Source organism: Phyllostomus hastatus, unplaced genomic scaffold, assembly GCF_019186645.2.
Source record: "Phyllostomus hastatus isolate PE091 unplaced genomic scaffold, TTU_PhHast_1.1 phas_contig_40, whole genome shotgun sequence".
NCBI lineage: Eukaryota > Metazoa > Chordata > Mammalia > Chiroptera > Phyllostomidae > Phyllostomus > Phyllostomus hastatus.
This window is the reverse complement of record NW_025333872.1, coordinates 90,624,328-90,642,829: the sequence shown is the minus strand read 5'-3', so window position 1 is coordinate 90,642,829 and position 18,502 is coordinate 90,624,328. Positions and strand designations below refer to the sequence as shown.

The following is an 18,502-nucleotide window of genomic DNA, read 5'->3' as shown; positions in this document are numbered from 1 at the left end:
CCACATATACCCAAGTTGGGAAACCTCTGAGATAGGGGCTCAAAAAAAATACCACATTTGTGTTGCTTATGATACAGAACTGAGGAATGAGCCTTTATGCTCCATTAATATTCTTGAGGAGAGATGGGTACGGTAATTATTTTACTTATTCCAGCTGTACTATCATTGAAAGTGCAAGCTATTTTTTCCCATTGCCAGAATGTACCTATTAATACATGAGGAACATTTCAAGCATCCAAATGAACACTTTTCCATTAAGTCCCAGCTGTTGGACTTCAATGCTGCTGGTGAGGGAAGGGTTAATAGCATGCGGAGGCCCCTGGAGTGCTGAGTTCCAGAGGTGCTTTCAAGCCTCTCAACTCAGAGGTTCTTAGGGTGCCTTTTCTTCCTCACACCACCCTCTTCTGGTCGTTTCTGCCTGTCCTAAACCGCTGTGATTTCTACCTGTGCACTTGAGTGTCCTGACCTGGTCCCTTTCTGCTCCCCGAGGGTAGCCTCCGGTGTGCACGGACATTTATGAAGCTCTCTGGAAAGAGGCTGCACTCATCAGCGCCCCACCCAACACTTGCCGGGGCCCCAGCTGACTTGCACTCTTGCCTTGAAATCTATGACAGTGTCTCCTCTAGCAGTCTCCGTGTCTGGGAGTCTCTATTAACGATTTCCCCTCCAGTGAGGTCTACCAAAGTAACTCATTTTTGTATGCGGTTTTAAGTGCCATTGGAATGCCAGAGTACTCCAACTGCATCGTCTCTTAAACATGAGAAACCTTGAGTTGGATACACGAAAGATTGTTTTATTTTGTATTTCCTTAATTAACATTAAAAGGTATTTATAGCAACAAGGTAGGGAGAATGTTTTCTGAAGCGTCAATGTATTTATTACTGACGCCTTTTTGTTTCTATCACCATTATAACTCTACATGCAAAAACACATTCTCCAGGTTTCTGATCTATCTGGAACTCAGCATTTAACCAGTAAATAGTACTTGGATTTTGTTAGCACATTGACTTCTTTCTCATTTTTATTTTAATACTGCATTATATAGCAAATATATAAAATAATCCAAATGTGCCCAAAGGCATGCTTCTCATGACCATAACTACACATAATTACAGAGTCTTTGGGAAGCGAATCTAATCCATTTCTCGCACCAAAATATGCAATATGTATCATCTTAAAATGATAATTGTCTAGGTTATCTAGTCCATTCCTTTGTACCATGTAGGCATCATCTGAAAATGATGACTATTCCATTTTTAAAATAATATTATTAGAAAGAAAAGTATTTGTATATTAAGTACATATAGTTCCTTTATTTTAGTCACTATTTCTAATTTTTAGTATTTTATGGAAACATTTTCCTATTGTCCCCATAGCTCCTGATCTCCAGATTTCACGGATTTGTAAAATACTTAACTTTCACAAATTTTACTTCCTCTTTGGGCCATAGTTTAGAGCTATCAGAGTTATTCATTACTGAAAGATAAACTTGCGATTGTAAACCTACTTTTGCCCACCCCTGTATTTGGTTATTGTTTAGCAGCAAAAACAATTAAACCAAATGTAGGTATTTGGAATTGTAAAAGACCACTGTTTAAAAAGTTCTATTTTCAGCCAAGGTATAGCTGTATTTACTTTTGAACCATGTCGAAAGACTGGACCCGCTGACACACAGCGTGTCACGTACTTCGAAAGAGCCCTTTGCAAACTCTTGTATCTTACTGACCTTTCCATGCAAAAGCTTGTCAGTTTCTAATCAGCCCCAGGACATCACAAATTGTCTGACACAACGCTGAGTTATCACCCTTCAGACTTTGCATTCCGACACTGGAGAGAACACGTCGCACCAAGACAGCCCTGACTGTGCGGTAGGAGGAGCACTGAACTAGTTAGTACTCAGGTGCAGGGAGTTCCAGCCCCGGCTCTGCTTCAGCCTGATTGTGTGGCCCAGGATAAGTGAGCTCACACAAGTCAAAAGGGGCACAGAGAACAGGAACCAAACTGACAATAGCAGCTGTAAGGCCCTTGTGCTACTTAACTTCATGCCCCCCCATGCCCCACAACGTGGTTAGTAAATTATGGTCCTCCTCACTGCTGTCCACAGGTTCAGCCTCGGAACCTCTCTCAACACGGAACCCGGGGCAGCCAGTAAAGTCCCAGTGGGATGGAAATCTTTTCCCCCGTGGGGGCTAGGTGATCTGGCCTTCCTACCTCTGAAATTCTATAACTATTCCTACTTACTCTGAATAATTTTAAAGAACACAAACATTTGAATCATTTATAAACTGGTAACAACCAAATACAAAAAATTATCAGGGCGTTATTCTTAACCAGAACCCCATATTTTTTCACTAGACTGTCCATTTACCTTAAGTTGGTTGAGTTACCATGCTTCTCTTTGTTAAATGTAGAGGAAGTCTACATTCTTAGAATTCTTTATCTAAGTTACTTCCTACATGGAGCCAGTAGGCTGAAAACTGCATTTCGTGGTTTGTCTTAAAAGCAGGTTTTATGTACTTTTAACAATTTGAGCAGCGTCCTGTATAATAGGCGTCTGAAACCAGGAGGCCGTACAACTTCCGTTTCTTGGAGTGGCACACCTGTCAAGAGAGGAAGGGCCAGATTTTACACTTTAAAAAGAATCTAAAAGCGAATTAAAAATAGCATACGGGTAAATTTTCTGTTTTATATCATGTCCTCAAAAAACATGGAAGTAATGAAGACAAATAGCAGCCTTGCTGTACATGGCAGATGCTGCTGGCAGCCTGGATGTATTAAGTATTGGAAAGACAAGCCCCCCAAAATAAAGGACTTTCATTAAAAGTGTATTTAACGGCTATTACCAACCAACAACAGCACTGAGCTATTGAGTAAAGAAATAATTATACATCCTGCAACAGACGTCTTTAACCAGGGCGGCAGCCTGGCCCTGCCCCCAGCCGTCCCTGCCAGGGTGAATAGTTCCCTCCAGTGCTACCGCTGCCTTGTTCCGTGGAGGGGATCTGTGGGAAGAGCTCTGAGCCCCACCGCCTCTGTGACTTCTGGCTCTGCCGCACGGCGGTGGTCATAGTAATAGGGATCGTGTTGCTTCTTCCGATTTCACCCTAACTTTCCCATTGCTACCTGGGAGGAAAAAAGCAATAAACCTCTTTAAAACACCCACATTTTCTAAACATAATGCATATGCGATGGGCATATGGAAGCTGTATGTAGATGTATATTCCTTTTCAAGAAAAATTGTGTGAATTCAGCACTTCCAGTACTTCAGATCAGGTTTTATAAACAGGACTCACTTACCTATGTTTCCTTAGACTCCTTTCTTTGTGCATGCTTATTATCATTCACAAATACTTGGCGAGTATTTCCTGTGAGCTGGGTGGTAGGCCAGATGTCCAGGATCTGGCAGTGAATGGCAACAACCATGAAAATACAGCCTATTTATACAGCTCCTTAAATACAGCTCCTTAAGGAGCTTCCATTCTGGGGAGACGGCACATCATGTCAAAAAGAAGGGACTAAAAATTGTGATAAACTTGATGATGGAGGTGAAGGTGAAATGATGTAGTTTAGAACTGGGGTAGTCAGGTAGGTTAGATTCAGGTTGATATAAAATCTAGAAGTCATTGGGCTTGATCAAACAGGTGCCATCGTACTTAGGATCAATTATTATTATCTTACACTGGGGTGAAACGTTGTTGTTGATGAAATGAAAATCTTATTTTACTGTTATTAGGAGTCTCAAAATAATCCTTTAGCCGCTAGGATTAGTAGCCGCTAGATGGCACCATTTTACAACAAAGGAAACTCACTCCCCAAGAAGTAAACGGATTGTTCACGGAGGTTAGAACTATATTCTTAGAGAAAGAACATAAGCCCAAGGTGTCCTGATTTCAAATGTGCTTTTCTAACCACAATATGCTGATTAGTTATTCCACTGTCTAGTGCTTTCTTTGTGACACTACTACAGATTTCTATGAATCTCACCTTAAAACTTGAGGCAGAATGAGAAATAGAAACCGTAGCTGCCAGCTCAAACTCTCCTGGAGACAAGATATGCTTTCCCATCATTTCGAGCCTACCAAGGATACGGCTGCAGAACTTTTATCCGACCAAGAAACAAATACCAACCATCAGTCTTATGCAACTTATGATCGTTTTCAGTAGAAGTAATCAACACAAAATTATATGACTAAAAGTGCACATGGTAAAAATGTATTAAAATTGATAGGACAACCAGATATTCTTTAGATCTATAAAATTTAACATAAAAAAACAAATTTAGTTAAAATTAAAAAGCACATCTCCTGTGGCAGAAGCTAGACTTGGTAAAATTTGATACGTGCTTATAAAGGAAAAAGAAAAAAAATCTATCAGTATTTTATAGAAAAGAATTCTAAATGAAACAACTTCAGTAAAATTGAAAATAACATGCAAAAAAAATGGAGGAAGAATCTTAAATCATGCTATGCAAAAAGTTGTTCTAGGAATTTCCGTCATTGACTTAATGAAGGGTTTCTATGAGAAAAAATTCTCAGTGAAATTCATCATTGTTGGTATAATTCTGCCAAAAATTAAGAGTCTTGAGTTTCCATTCTAGCATGTTGATGGCTGGGACGGAAAGGCAGCACCACAACTTGGTGTGCTCCCTTTGGCCATCGTCATCCAGCGTGATGTCCTCCTGCCCAGGGTAGGAACCCTGGGCAGAGTAAGTGTGGCGCTCAGCTCAGTCTGACCCAGGACCTCCCACGCCACACCGACAAGGTTTGTCTCCATCCGCCCTGCTTTACCTCCTCACTCACGGCAGACCTTGAGCCCTCACTACATCTTCCTCCCAGCTGGCTTGTGGAGGTGCCGATGAGTATTTTTATGTGTGCAGCCACTCGCTTTTCTTCTGCCTGCCTCCCACTCCCTGTGGGAATGAATGCTCCCACGTTCACGGATGCTCTGCCAACGTTGCCAGCACCGCGGAAACTGCTGGTTAAGCGCTGCCACACCCGCCGGTTCGGCGTGTGCCCTGTCTCACCAGCAGCTCTTTCTGAAACTCGGTCATTGCTGCACTGCGCCCCTCCCTTCTGCCATTTAGATGTGAGTCTGTGAGGACTAAGGAAAAAGTTCCCGCCGTCCGAGGGCAGCTCTGGTCTGTGCTACTCAACATTCTGTTCCCTTAGGATGCGCTCTTGCAGGAAACTCCTCATCCCTCCAGCCCCGGAGCCCACGTACCTACGATGGCCTAAGGAGCCATCCAGTCGTGCCTGAACCCTAGGGTGGCTATGGCTCGGGGCCCATGCTGGGATCCACCCCCCCGTTAAATTGTATTATAGATACTCTACAATCTGAAGCCCAAAGATGCCACAAGATGAAACTGTAGATTGTTAGACCCATGGGGTTTATCCTTGTTATTTGACCTCTCTACACTTCTTTTGACTGACCAACAAGCTATTCAGACAAACAACCAGATGCTAAGGTAAATATTTTATTTGTTTTTCATCATCTTGTGTGCATGTATTGAACACCTTTTACACATACCGTGGTGAGTGTGGGGTGAGGGGCCTACTGATTTGGTGGAAGATACTGTCCCGACCTCAGTGGGTTGCTACTTTTACCTTTTTTTTTTAAGTTGAATTCATTGGGGTGACATTGGTTAATAAGATTGTATAGGTCTCAGGCGTTCGGTTCTATCATTCGTCATCTGTATATTGTATTGTATACTCACCACGCCAAGTCAAGCCGCCTTCCATCACTATTTATCCCCTCTTTACCCTCCTTATGAATTTTTGGGAACAGTTTGAGGAGGAGAGGTGTTAGTTCTTCCCTGAATGTTGGGTAAAATTTACCTGTGATGCCATCACGTCCAGGACATCTGTTTGCTGGGAGTTTTCTGATTACTGCCTCCATTTCATTGGTTGTAATGTCTCTACTGAAGTTTTCTGATTCTTCCTGACTCACCTTTGAAGATTTGGATGTATCTAGGAATATACCCCTTTCATCCAGATTGTCCAGTTTTGTGGCATATAGTTGTTTATAATATTTTCTTACAATTTGTATACATTTTTGGTGTCAGTTGTTACTTGTCCTCTTTAATGTCTGCTTTTATTTATTTTGGATCCTCCCTCTTTTTTTCTTGATGACTCTTATAAAAGGTTTGCCAATCTTGTTTATCTTTTCAGAGAACCAGCTCTTGGTTTCATTGATCTTTTGCACTTTTCTTTTTAGATTCTATTTTATTTATTTGTGCTCTGATCTTTATTATTTCTTCCACTCATGTTGGGTTTAGCTTGTTGTTCTTTTTCTAGTTCCTTTAAGTGTAAGGTTAGATTGTTTATTTGAGATTTTTCTTGTTTCTTGAGGTAAGCCTGCAATGCTATGAATTTTCCTCTTTGGACTGCTTTTGCTGTGTCCCATAGATTTTCAGATTGTTGTGTTCTCATTTTTATTTGTTTCAAGGTGTCTATTGATTTCTTCTTGATCTCATTTTTTACCCATTCATTGTTTAGTAACACATTATTTAGCCTCCATGTCTTTGTGTGTTTTTCAATTTTTTGGTGATTGATTTCTAATTTTATACCACTATGGTCAGAAAAGATGCTATATATGATTTCAGTCTTCTTGAATTTACTGAGACTTGCTTTGTGTCCTAATATGTGTTTTATCCTCGAAAATATTCCATGTGCACTTGAAAATAATGTATATTCTCCTGCTTTGAGGTGAAATGCTCTGAAGATATCAATCAAATTCATCTGATCTAGTGTGTCTTTTAAGGTTGCTGTTTCCTTATTGGTTTTCTGTCTGGAAGATCTGTCCACTGGTGTCATTGGGGTGTTAAAATCCCCTGCTATGACTGTATTATTGGTTTGGCCATAAATTTCACTCTGTTTTTGAGTAAAAATAAGAGACACATTGTTCTCTCCTTTTATGCCCATCAAGATTTGCTTTATATATTTAGGTGCTCCTATGTTGGGTGTATAAATGTTTACAAGGGTTATATCTTCTTGTTTGATCACTCCCTTTATCATTATGAGGTGTCCTTTTTTATCTCTTACTTTAGCCTTTGCTTTAAAGTCTTTTTGTCAGATATAAGTATTGCTACCCCAGCTATTTTTCATTTCCATTTGATTGAATTATCTTTTCCCTGTTTACTTTCAGGCTGCGTGTATCTTTCATTCTCAGGTGGGTCTCTAGTAAACAGCATATATGTGGGTCTTGTTTTCTTATCCAATCAGCTACTGATGCCTTTTAATTGGAGCATTTAAGCCATTTACATTTAAAGTGATTATTGATAGGTATGGATTTGCCATGTGATTGTTTTAACTATTTAACTATATTCTGGTTTTCTCTTCCTCCTCCACTTCTTCATCCTCCTTATCTCCTCTTTCTTCTTCTTAAAGAACACCCTTTAACATATCTGGTAATATTGGGTTGGTATTAACAAAACCCCTTCCGTTTTTTTTTTTTAGCCTGGGAAGCTTTTTATTTCTCCTTGAATTTTAAATATCCTTGCTGGGTAAAGTAGTCTTGATTGTAGGTCCTTGCTTTTCATCACTTTGAATATTTCATTCCAATCCCTTCTGGCTTGAAAGGCTTTGTTACAAAGTCAGCTGACAGTCTTGAGGGCTCCCTGGTAGGTAACTGTCTTTCTCTTGCTACTTTTAAGATTCTCTCTTTGTGTTTAACCTTTGCCATTTTAATTATGTGTCTTGGTGTGGGCCTCTTTGGCTTTATTTTGGGGGTAATTTCTGCACTTCCTGAAATTGTATGTCTTTTTCCTTCACCATGTCACGAGAGTTTTTAGTCATTTTTTTAAAAAAATAGATTCTGAATCCACTGCTTTCTCTCTTCTTCTTCTGGTGTCCTGATGATTGGATGTTGTTACATTTCATGTGTCCTAAAGGTCCCTTAAACTATTCTCATTTTCTGAAATTCTTTGTTTCTTTTCGCTGCTCTCATTCGATCTTCTGTTTCTTCCAACCTACTGTTTATTCTGTCTAGTGTATCTTTTATTTCAAATATTGTGTTATTTATTTCTGACTGGTTCTTTTTATGTTTTTTCCATCCAACCTACTGTTTATTTTTTTCTAGTGCATTCTTTATTTCATATATCATATACTTTATTTCTGACCCTTCTTTTTTTACAGTTTCTATGTCTTCATGCTGTTGTAGTTCTCACTGAGTTCCTTGAGCATCCTTATAACCATTTTTTTAACCCTATGTCTGGTAGATTGTTTGTCTCCATTTCATTTACCTCTATTTTGGGAGATTTCTCCTGTTCTTTCATTTGGGGCATGTTTCTTTGTCTCCCCATTTTGGACACCTTTTTGTGTTTGTTTTTTGTGTCTTAGGTAGATCTGCTATGACTTCCAGTCTTGGTAGGGTGGCCTTATGTCATAGGTGTCCTAGGGGACCCAGTGACACAATTTCCTTGATCACCTGAGCTCAGTGCTCCAGGAATGTCTCTTGTGTGAGTTATGTGGACCCTCCTATTATAATTGATTATTGATTACTACTGGCCAATTAGTGTGTCAACTTTCAGTCTGGCTGACTGTGAGTATCAACCCCAAGCACAGTGTACGAGCCGCTGTTCAGGTGCTAACTGCACAAAGCAGAATTCACCTCAGCAGTGTCTAGTGCCTGTGAAGGTCTCCTTTTGGATGTGCTGCTTGTGGAACTAATTGAATCTTGCTCTGATGTCGTCCGAATCTTGCTGCTGAGTTGTTGTTTCTGGGGCCTCTTGGAAGGGACTCTGGTGCAAGCCAATGTCAGACACTGCTTGCGACTGGCCCTGGTCAACCTGTTGGGAGCTACAAAGTAATCCACAGTTTGTGGCTGCCTCTGCTAGGCCTGAGTTTGTGCGGGAAGGACCATGCTACACACCAAGGCTGGCTTTTACCAGCACCAGGCCTCCAAGCAGGTCAGCTAAATTCCTGAGACACCCCAAGACCTGCCTCCACCTGCTGGCTTCCTGTTAGCCTCAGTCACTGAAAGAGCCTCTGGCGGTATTTGAGTTGCATGAGGTATGTTCTCAGTGAATCCCCAGGGAAAAGCAAGTGGTGTTCAGTAAATTGATATAGATTCAAATTCGGTGCCTGTGCTGGGTCTGATGCCACTCAGCTAGTGCCCCAGCATGTACCAGTCTAGCTGGCACCTTTGCTGAGTGCTTGCACGCCTTTGTGGTAGGCTATAGTGTCAAGGAGTCGTCAAGGAGTCATCAAGGTTAGGCCAGCAGAGTTTATCAGGACCAAACAAACCAAGATTTGGCCGTGTGAAAAGAGGACTCTGTACCTGTCATGTGTGCTAGGGAAAAATGGCCTGCACCCTAGAGCTACATAACTCAGTCTGTCCCAGATTCTTCTAGGAGGCTGATTTCAGTAGGACAGGGCTGCCAGGAGTTGGGAGGATGACGCTAGTGGATCTCTTGTCAGGGGGAGGTGCTGGTCAGGCTTGGGGGAAGGTGGGGACATGGCCGCTGCCCCAGAGCCACACAACTCAGTCTGTCTCAGATTCTACTCAAACCTTGGCAGGACAGAGCCACCAGGAGTCAGGAGGGTGGAACTGCCAAAGCCTAGAGAGTGTGGCTAGTGGATCTCCCATGAGTGGGAGGTGCCGGTCAAGTTCATGGGAAAATCAGAGAAATGTGTCTTACCCAAAAGCTACACCATTCAGTCACTGACACCCCCTGAGCCTGCCAGACCTTTATACCCAGGTGGCTTAGTCCTCAGCAGGGTGCAAGCTCTTCAGAGTCGGGCAACGGAAAGTCCAGAGGCTATTGTATGTCCCTAGGTTGTTATGAGGCCAGCCCTTGATGTACCTCTGCCCTTCCTACCACTCTTGATGTGGCTTCTTCTGTAAGTGCTTGGCTTTAAGACTTCCCGTCAGCTGCGCTAGTTGGTTATTCAGGTTGATTGCTCTGTGTTTTCGTTGTAATTCCAGTTTGGCTGGGAGGGAGTGAGTATAGCTTCCACCCAGTCTGCCACCGTCTTTGATCCTCTTAAATATGTTTTTTAAATCAAAATAGCTGATGTGTTTTTGTTACAAGCTACCAAACTTTGAACAGTACTACTTTCTCTGTGATGTTTCTCTACTATTTTTAATTTGAAAAAAAAAACCAAAAAAACAAAAATTTTACAATGAGGACTCAAGATATTTAGCAAATCAAGTTATTTTATTTCTCTGTCTTAAGATAACTAATATGATCCCAGCTACTGAAAAACAGTTACACTATATTTAATTATGCTATTATTTCAGAAATAAAGGACCTTCTTCTTTATCACTAATCTAACATTTTTTTCTCCCTTGAAACAAAAAGTTCTCAAGTTTGAACATGAAAGTACTGTTTATATAAATGGTGGAGGGTGTTTGGTGAGACTTCACCTTATTACAACACCACATTATAGAGCAAGATCAAACAGTTTAAACTCCCACGTCAACACTTTCCTGTTGAGTAGAAACACAAATAATATTTCTAAATAAAAATCTGAGAAAAATTCTGTACTTATTACTTTGTACTTGATAATGATTTCATATGGCAATATTACAGAAAATAAAACTTAGATCTGATTCCAGAGCATAAATATTATTTTGCAATTCCCGACAAAGAATATGTAGTTCAGCCAAGCGATGTTTAGTGCTTTGCAGTTTATAAGTTGGTCTGGCTAAACCATAGAAATTTAGTCCAGATCACTATTTCTTGACAAACCCTCCCTTAGCAGCCATTCCCCAAGGTATATCCATCAACCCAACTCCACACAGACCATAGAGCTCAGAAATCTGGGGACACCAGGTGACATATGGGCAGTCCGTCATTGGGACTGTTTTAGACTCCAGGCTTAATTCAAACAGTTGGTAGACAAGAAGCCAGAATCAAAAAACGCTTTTGCATGATCATTATAATGAAACATTTACGCATAAATATGAAAAGCTTGTACAGACTTGAGTGTGTGATGAGACAGTTAGCTACAGATCACGGGCCCTAGTCCTTGTTCAACAGTGAGGACTAAGCAAACCCATCAGGTCTCACTGATGATTTGCCTTTTGCAGGGTTTTGCTAACAAGTCATTTCATGCAGAGCTAATTTTTTAAAAGATTTTATTTATTTATTTTTAGAGAGGGAAGGGAGGGAGAGAGAGGGAGAGAGAAACATCAATGTGCAGTTGCTGGGGGCCATGGCCTGCAACTCAGGCATGTACCCTGACTGGGAATCGAACCTGCGACACTTTGGTTCTCAGCCCGCGCTCAATCCACTGAGCTACACCAGCTAGGGCTGATTTCTATTCCCCAAACATGTCCTTATTGCTATTTATTTTTCTCCACTTCCCTTATCAATATACCCTATCAGTTCCAACAGGATTAGAGGGAAAAAGACAACTGAATCACTTGCAGAATTTCTGCATACTTTTCAAATAACATTATATTAATTCATGGGTATTCTGAATTCCTACTTACATCACTCCTTTCAAAGACTCCACTTGAAGCAATTATTCTGCTTAATGTTTAGTACAGCGATCTTTGGGTGTATTCTGATATGAGGACTATACAGTTTCTTGTGTGTTGGCGAGTAGACCTAAGACGTAAGGGTGGCCCACTGTGGTTCTGCTCAATTAGGAACTTCCACATTCTTTGTTTCCCACTTTAGACAACATAGGGCTTGCTGGCATATGAAACCATCAGCATTTGATACGCATGTTAATTTTTTTCCCAGAGAGCTACTCTCTGCCAAAGTTTTTACCTGGCTCCATAAAGAGAGTTACCCAGAAGTCACATAATAGTGCAAGGTAAATTTGTATTCTTGCTAGGGAGTTCTCTGGTACCTCAACAATGAATAGAAATTGTCAAAAACAGTTTTTAGTTTTTTGTTTGTTTAATTCAACTTCCGAAGGAGAAGAGTTTCCAAAGTTATATACCGTTTAAAAAGATAACATCAAGATGTAGGTAGCTGGATTGACTCTTCGGAATTTCTCTGAACCCAAAGTTATTTAATTGAGATCTTTTGAAAAAAAACGTTATTTACTGTATCTGCTCTTATTTCTTTTTAGGTCAGTCTCGATTCTCGAGTTAGAGAGGTGATCAATAGAAATCTTCTGGATCCCGATCCTCACATGTATGAAGATGCCCAGCTTCAGATATATACCTTAATGCACAGAGATTCTTTTCCACGGTTTTTGAACTCTCAAATTTACAAGTCATTTCTTGAAAGTACTGCCGGCTCTACTTCTGAATCTTAATTTTCGTTTTCAAATGTCTCTGGGGAGGGCTGGGATGGGAAATAAACGTAGTTAAATGAACACCAGAAGCTGAGTTCCTGGAGAACTCCAGTCTAGCATTCCTCAGGCTACTGTGAAAATACAACCAGGTGGTCTTTGTCTCCATCTTTACCAAGGTCATCCATGGTTAAGTTTGGACAAAATACCACGTAAAACAATGAATTGCCAAATTAAGTTCATTTCCTTGAACACTCACTCTGCTTGCAAGCAAACTGTATTCGTAGTCCCACCAACAGTCTCCTAGTGTATCTCCAGAGACTGCATGTGCAAAGTAAAACTGCTTCATTTGCCACATCGTTGTTGTAGTATTTAATCCAATGGCATAACTTATATCTGTATTTAAGGACTTTTGTGCAATATGGTCTTACAGAAATCGATGCCAAAAAGTCGGCCGTGGTTTGCATTTTTAAATATAATCCAAGACAGAAAAAGCCAATTTTTAAATTGTAACAGTGGTATTCCACCTGCTACATACTGTGTTCAGTACACTAACTTCGAATCCAGTGTTTCTGACCATGGGAAAAAAAGAGCTATTTGTCTCTGTTCGTTGGGAAATCCTAATGGGGGATTCCTCTGGTGGTTCCCTGCCAACGCTGTGGCATTTTCATCACAGAAGGGTTGGTTGTGTAAAAAAATAATAACGTGAAAAGAGAAAAAAAGCACAAAATAATTTGGAGACATTCTCTCTCGACAAATCAGAATGATATTGTTTTTCATTGTAACAGAAGAAAACGAATCTATGTATATATCACGTGTCCAATACTGTAATTAATTTATTAAAGACTGGCTCTCCAGTTCTAAAACAGTTGTGTTATGTATGTACTTTAGCAAGAAAAAAACAATAAGCTTGATAACTTAGTTTTGGAATATAAAGAAAGGACTTAGAGTACCTACATGTAGCATCATAAAAATTTTTTGATGAAAAGCGTCTGTCCCTGTGGCATATTTTCTTTGAAAGTAAAATCCAATGGGAAGCTAAGTCTTAAGTCAAGAACAGTTTTATAAGGGTTATGAAGAGGAAAATTCTCTACTTCAGACCCTGTTTTCACATAATATCTTAAGATTACTTATTTTAAAAATGTCAAAACCAAACTATTAATTCTCATCCGTGATTGAAAGGCAGTGCAGTACTCAAATCTCCTAGCTGCCATATTATTTTTTAAAGTTTCACTGAGTCTTTAAGACAACAGAGGTGCCTGATGTTGGCACGTACTTTTGACATTCAAGAAAACAGTATCTTCTTGTGCCCCCCCCCCGCCAAAAAAAGTCAGTGTCATATCTATATCTAGGTGTTACCTTTGAATATTAATATCCCCTGGAGGCTATTTTTTTAATCTTAAACTTATTAAATATTGAGTAACCTAAAAGAAAAGTTTTAAAACTATTTATAGAGAACACTGGCCTTATATTAAGGATGATATTAAAATAGGCTTTCTTTGTCATTTTTAACTACCTCTCATTTTTTAATTTATTGAACATAAAAAAACGAGTTTGGGTTTTCTTCTTAAAATTTATTTTACTTGAAAAGTTAACATCATAAGTTTCCTTTTTCCATAAACTTAAAGCATTTTAAGCATTGTTTTTTTAAGTAAATTTGATTTTCTAATTTATATAGAATTCAGGAGATATGTTTAAAAGGGCTATTATCTATTCCCTATGCAAATATTTTAACTGTTGCAGTGTTTGACAAAATGGGATTTAAAAAAAAAGTTTGCAGAGTAGAAAACAAAAATGTTCTGTTTACACTGGCGTTGCTGACTATCCTACCATATTCAGCACTTTTAAATACATTATTTATGAAAATGTACTTAAAATACAAGATAGAAAATATTTATAATAATCATTTCTTTTAACAAATGCTAGTTTTTGTCTGAAAGTGTTAGTGTGTTAAGACATACTTTATCCATGTCAATTGGGTATTTGCTATTTCAATAATAGTTTTCAGTAATATGTTGAAAAAGACAACTATGAAGATGTTTACAAAAAGTCATATTTTTTTCTTAAAGAGTGAAGAAAAACCTAAAAGAATCATCACATCTATTGTGAAGTTCTATTGTTCCTGAACTATTTAGTTTTTGGGTTAGAATTGAGTTTACTATGCTACTATGATGTGTACACATGTGTGTTGTAATACCCTCCTCGTTGCTGTGTTTGAAGCACAATAAACTGGTGCACATGAATAGAAAGTGTGTAATATACTATGATACACTGCATGCATCGGCCTTTTAAAATGTAGGCTTTGTATCCTTTTTGTTACTATACATGATGGTGACCTGCTAGTCGTAAGTTATCTTTATAAGATACTTTGGACTATTAGATGAATTGTCTGTTTGACAATACTTTTAATGTTTTACCAAATATTTAAAAGATAAGGGCCCTTGTAAAGAGTCCTGATCCCTAATGTGGGCATTTGTAAAATGCAGATTTTGAAGTTAGTATATCCGCTTGAAGCCTGATTAGGAAGTTGTGTTGAGAATGATTCTAGATAGATTTACGCATCAGATGTTGCTGACCACGCTGTGTGAGCATTTCTGTGCTAAATTCCTATTTTGGGGGGTGGGAGGGAAGGGTTCCTCATTTAATTTCAAAATGTTTAAAGTTTCTACCTAAGAGTATGTCTGTATATTTGCAACTCTACAAATTTTTAAAGTATAGTATAACTCCTTCTGTTTTAATTACAAAGCTATAATAAACAAAAATAAATGCCCTCAAATGGTGTCTATGCTACCATTCCAAGAGCACAATATTTGTTTGGGTAGGATTAGATTTTTTCCTAGTGAGTAAATTTCTCCCTGAGGAAAAATTAGCACTTTAGAAGGTACACTTGTGTTTTAGATTGCCAAGATATCTTTGTATACTGTTAGAATCTGCTAACGCACACAGAAAGAGGTTCATGCTCTTTCTGTAGCGCCTAACTTCAGATGTATCTATAATGGAAAGAAAAGTAGAGGATATAGATTATATATAAATATATATCAATACACTGGAGAGCCAGATTTCTTCAGAGATAGATCTTGTACGTAGATCACACTGACAGTGATGGATGACATTGCTTCTTCACTCTGGACACCTGTTACTATGTTATCCGAAGGTGACATAGAAACCCTGACAGTGTTACAGGGCAAACAACGCACAGTGGGTGTACTAGCCTATGAACAACGACAGCAGAACACAGTTTTGATGTCATGTTACTAAGTGCAAAAATCAAGACCAGAATGTGGTCTTTTTTTAAATCCTAAAATATGTACATAGGATGACCAGGTCTGATATTTGGTCATGGTGCATGGGGTGTTTAATAGTAAGTATCCTTTAATGCTACCTAGGTTCTTACAGAATGAAATGTGTATCATATTTTTACGTAAGAATTCAATTTTGCAAAAGGACTATAGAAATAGGTAAATAATGTTTATGTATTAGGGGCAAAAATGCATTTTCACCCCATTAAGCGGATTTAAAATAATACCTAAGTCTTAATTTTGAAAAAAAATTATCTATTTTTCCTATACATTTTTAACTTACATTAAAAAATAAAGTAATCGTGACAAATTACATCTGCAAAAATTACAATATATCAGACATACCAAGGAAAAATATACAATAAAATAATGAGAAAATAAAATAATCCTTTTGAAGGCCACCTAAGTTTCCTAGATCTAAAATGCCTATATGAATTTTGAAAAATCTGCAATGCCTGCCTTGGCAAATTAGTGTGAAAGGTGGTTAAGCTATTTCTAGAAAATTTTCTGACCTGTGTATTTGTAGTGACAGTTACAACAGTTAATTATCAAAGTATACTTTTACTAAGGATGATATTTGCGTGCTGTTTTCAGTTCTTTATAAATTTCTGACCAATATAAAATGTTTGGTCTCCTGAAAAGAATAGTCTTACATCTGTAAAAGATTTAGCTATTCCACCCTTGCTACAACTGCAAATATTTATCAATAAAACTGATACCGCCCTGACCGGTGTGGCTCAGCTGGTTAAGCAGAGTCCCACAAAGTGAAAGGTCACCAGTGTGATTGCCGGTTCAGGGCACATGCCACATGCCAGGGCTACAACCCCGTCCCTGGCTGGGGAGTGTGCAAAAGGCAGCCAATCGCTGTTCCTCTCCCCCTTTTTCTCTCTCCCTTACCCTCTCTCTAAAAAAATAAATAAAATCTTCAAAAAAATAAAAAAGGAACCTGATACCAAAAACTTGCTTCAGATCTTCCCTGAAACACTCTTAATAGTATCCTTGCAACACAAACAGATTAAGTTTTATTTCCAAATATGAGGCTTTCGTTATAAATTTGATTTCACGTTACATTCCTGTCTTACGTGATTTTGGGCAAATCATTTACCCTGAGCATGTTTTCTCATCTCCAGATGAGGAATATACTTAATTTACAGGATGGCCATAAGGAAGAAATGAAATAAACATAAAAAGAATAAAGTGTTATGAACTATTATTTTAACAAAGTTCTCCAGCTGAGCGATAATTTCCATTTTTCAAGAATGTATTAAATGCCATTTTAATGCACTTTTCTTATCTTTTCAAACCATACTTTAGAAATGTGATTTAATTATTCTTCCAGAAAATATAACTGAGCTTATTTTCAGATGAAGGAATATATGAATGTCATTGCTTTGTTTAATACTGTGATTCAAAATCCCTGTTTCCAGTTCACCGGCATCACCCTCAATCTACAATCAAGAAAAGAAATCACACATATACACATGAAGATATATATAGTTAGATGTGTGTATACACGTGTGTATAATATTGTATTATAGGTTTAAGTCAAAGTTTAAATAAGAGACAATATTTAAAATTTTTATTTCCTTTGGAAATAAAATAACATTCCCAAGAACAGGAAGCATATAAATATCAAGTAATTTGCCAAATAAATATGTGGGGGTAGAACCAAAGGTAAAGTATAAGACTGGCCTCTACAAAACATTGATACTGACATGGAATTGAAAGCATTCTTAATATTAGAGTAGTAAGATTTTTTAAATAATTTTACTGTGAGAATAGAATAAAAGACATTTGTTTATTCATAACATGTTTCATTAACATTTTACTTTTGAATTGTTTCAGACTTACAGAAAAATTGCAAAGATAGTGCAGAGAAGTTCCATGCACAGCACACCCATGAGATGCCTGTCACGTAATGAGCCAGTATCAGTGCATTAGGTGTACACTTCATCCACATTCCCTTAGTTTTTAACATTTTTTGTTCTGGGATCTCATTCAAGATACCACATTACAATTAGTCATCATGCGTCTTTAGGCAACTCTTATCTGTAACAGTTTCTCCAGCTTTTCTTGCTTTTAATGACTTTGACAGATTTAAGGGGTACTGGTCTAGTATTTTGCAAAATGTCCCTCAATTAGAATTTGTCTGATGTTTTTTCCCAGGACTAGACATGTGTTAGCAGTTTTTGGAAGGAAGACCCCTGAAGAAAAGTGCCATTTATATCATATATCAAAGGTGCATAGCATAATCATGACTCATCATCAGTGGTACTGACTTTGATCATCTGGTTGAAGTTGTGTTTGTTAGGCTTCTCTGCTGTAAAGTAACAGATTTTTGAGAGGTTGTGTTGCACATAAATTTGATGGACATTACACTGGGCTCAAAAAATTACGAGCAGATCCTCAGCACTGCTATTAGGTTCCATTAAGTAATTGCTAACAAGTACTATGAAGAAAATACAATGAACTGAAAAGTAAAATGGGAAAATTCCAAAACAGCGTTAGCTTGAATATTCATTTAATGGAGGTGAAAGTGAATTTTTTTTCCTTTCAAATAGTAAAATTACCTTAATCCTCTACATCTCTTTGGTAGTAAAGATTTTAGTCTTAACTAATTGTCATAACAGGCAATTTAAACTGATAATCATTTTGCTGAGTGTTTTTCTATACTGACCTCTGATGAACAATAAACATTGAATATTGAGATTATGTAAGAGACTTGATTTTTTTAACCCTTGCTTTGACCTATTTGTCATAAACACAGTGTTTCTTGTATATGATTTTAGGATGTTCATTAAATATGAAAAATAATTTCAATGTGTTTAGTTCTGTAAAATGTATCATATTGAACATGTATAATTTTTTACTACCATGTTCATTGTACTTAATAATATATATCCTTATTTTGGACTCCACCAATATTTATTAGTGAACCATAAAGAAACTTTGAATGCATGTATACAACTTAAGAGATACCATGCTTAGTTATTTTGCAATGCCAGAATAACT

At 38.1% G+C, this 18,502-nt stretch overlaps 1 protein-coding gene across 1 annotated transcript in view; it reads left to right on the top strand.

Moving 5' to 3' along the window:
• RGS17 (regulator of G protein signaling 17) overlaps window positions 1–13,057 on the top strand; it is an 89,577-nt gene extending 76,520 nt beyond the window's left edge. The window contains exon 5 of the mRNA XM_045844208.1: window positions 12,027–13,057. Within this exon, the coding sequence (XP_045700164.1) occupies window positions 12,027–12,215 (189 nt within the window). The 3' untranslated portion in view covers window positions 12,216–13,057. The remainder of the gene's footprint in view (window positions 1–12,026) is intronic.
• Window positions 13,058–18,502: the final 5,445 nt, after the last annotated feature.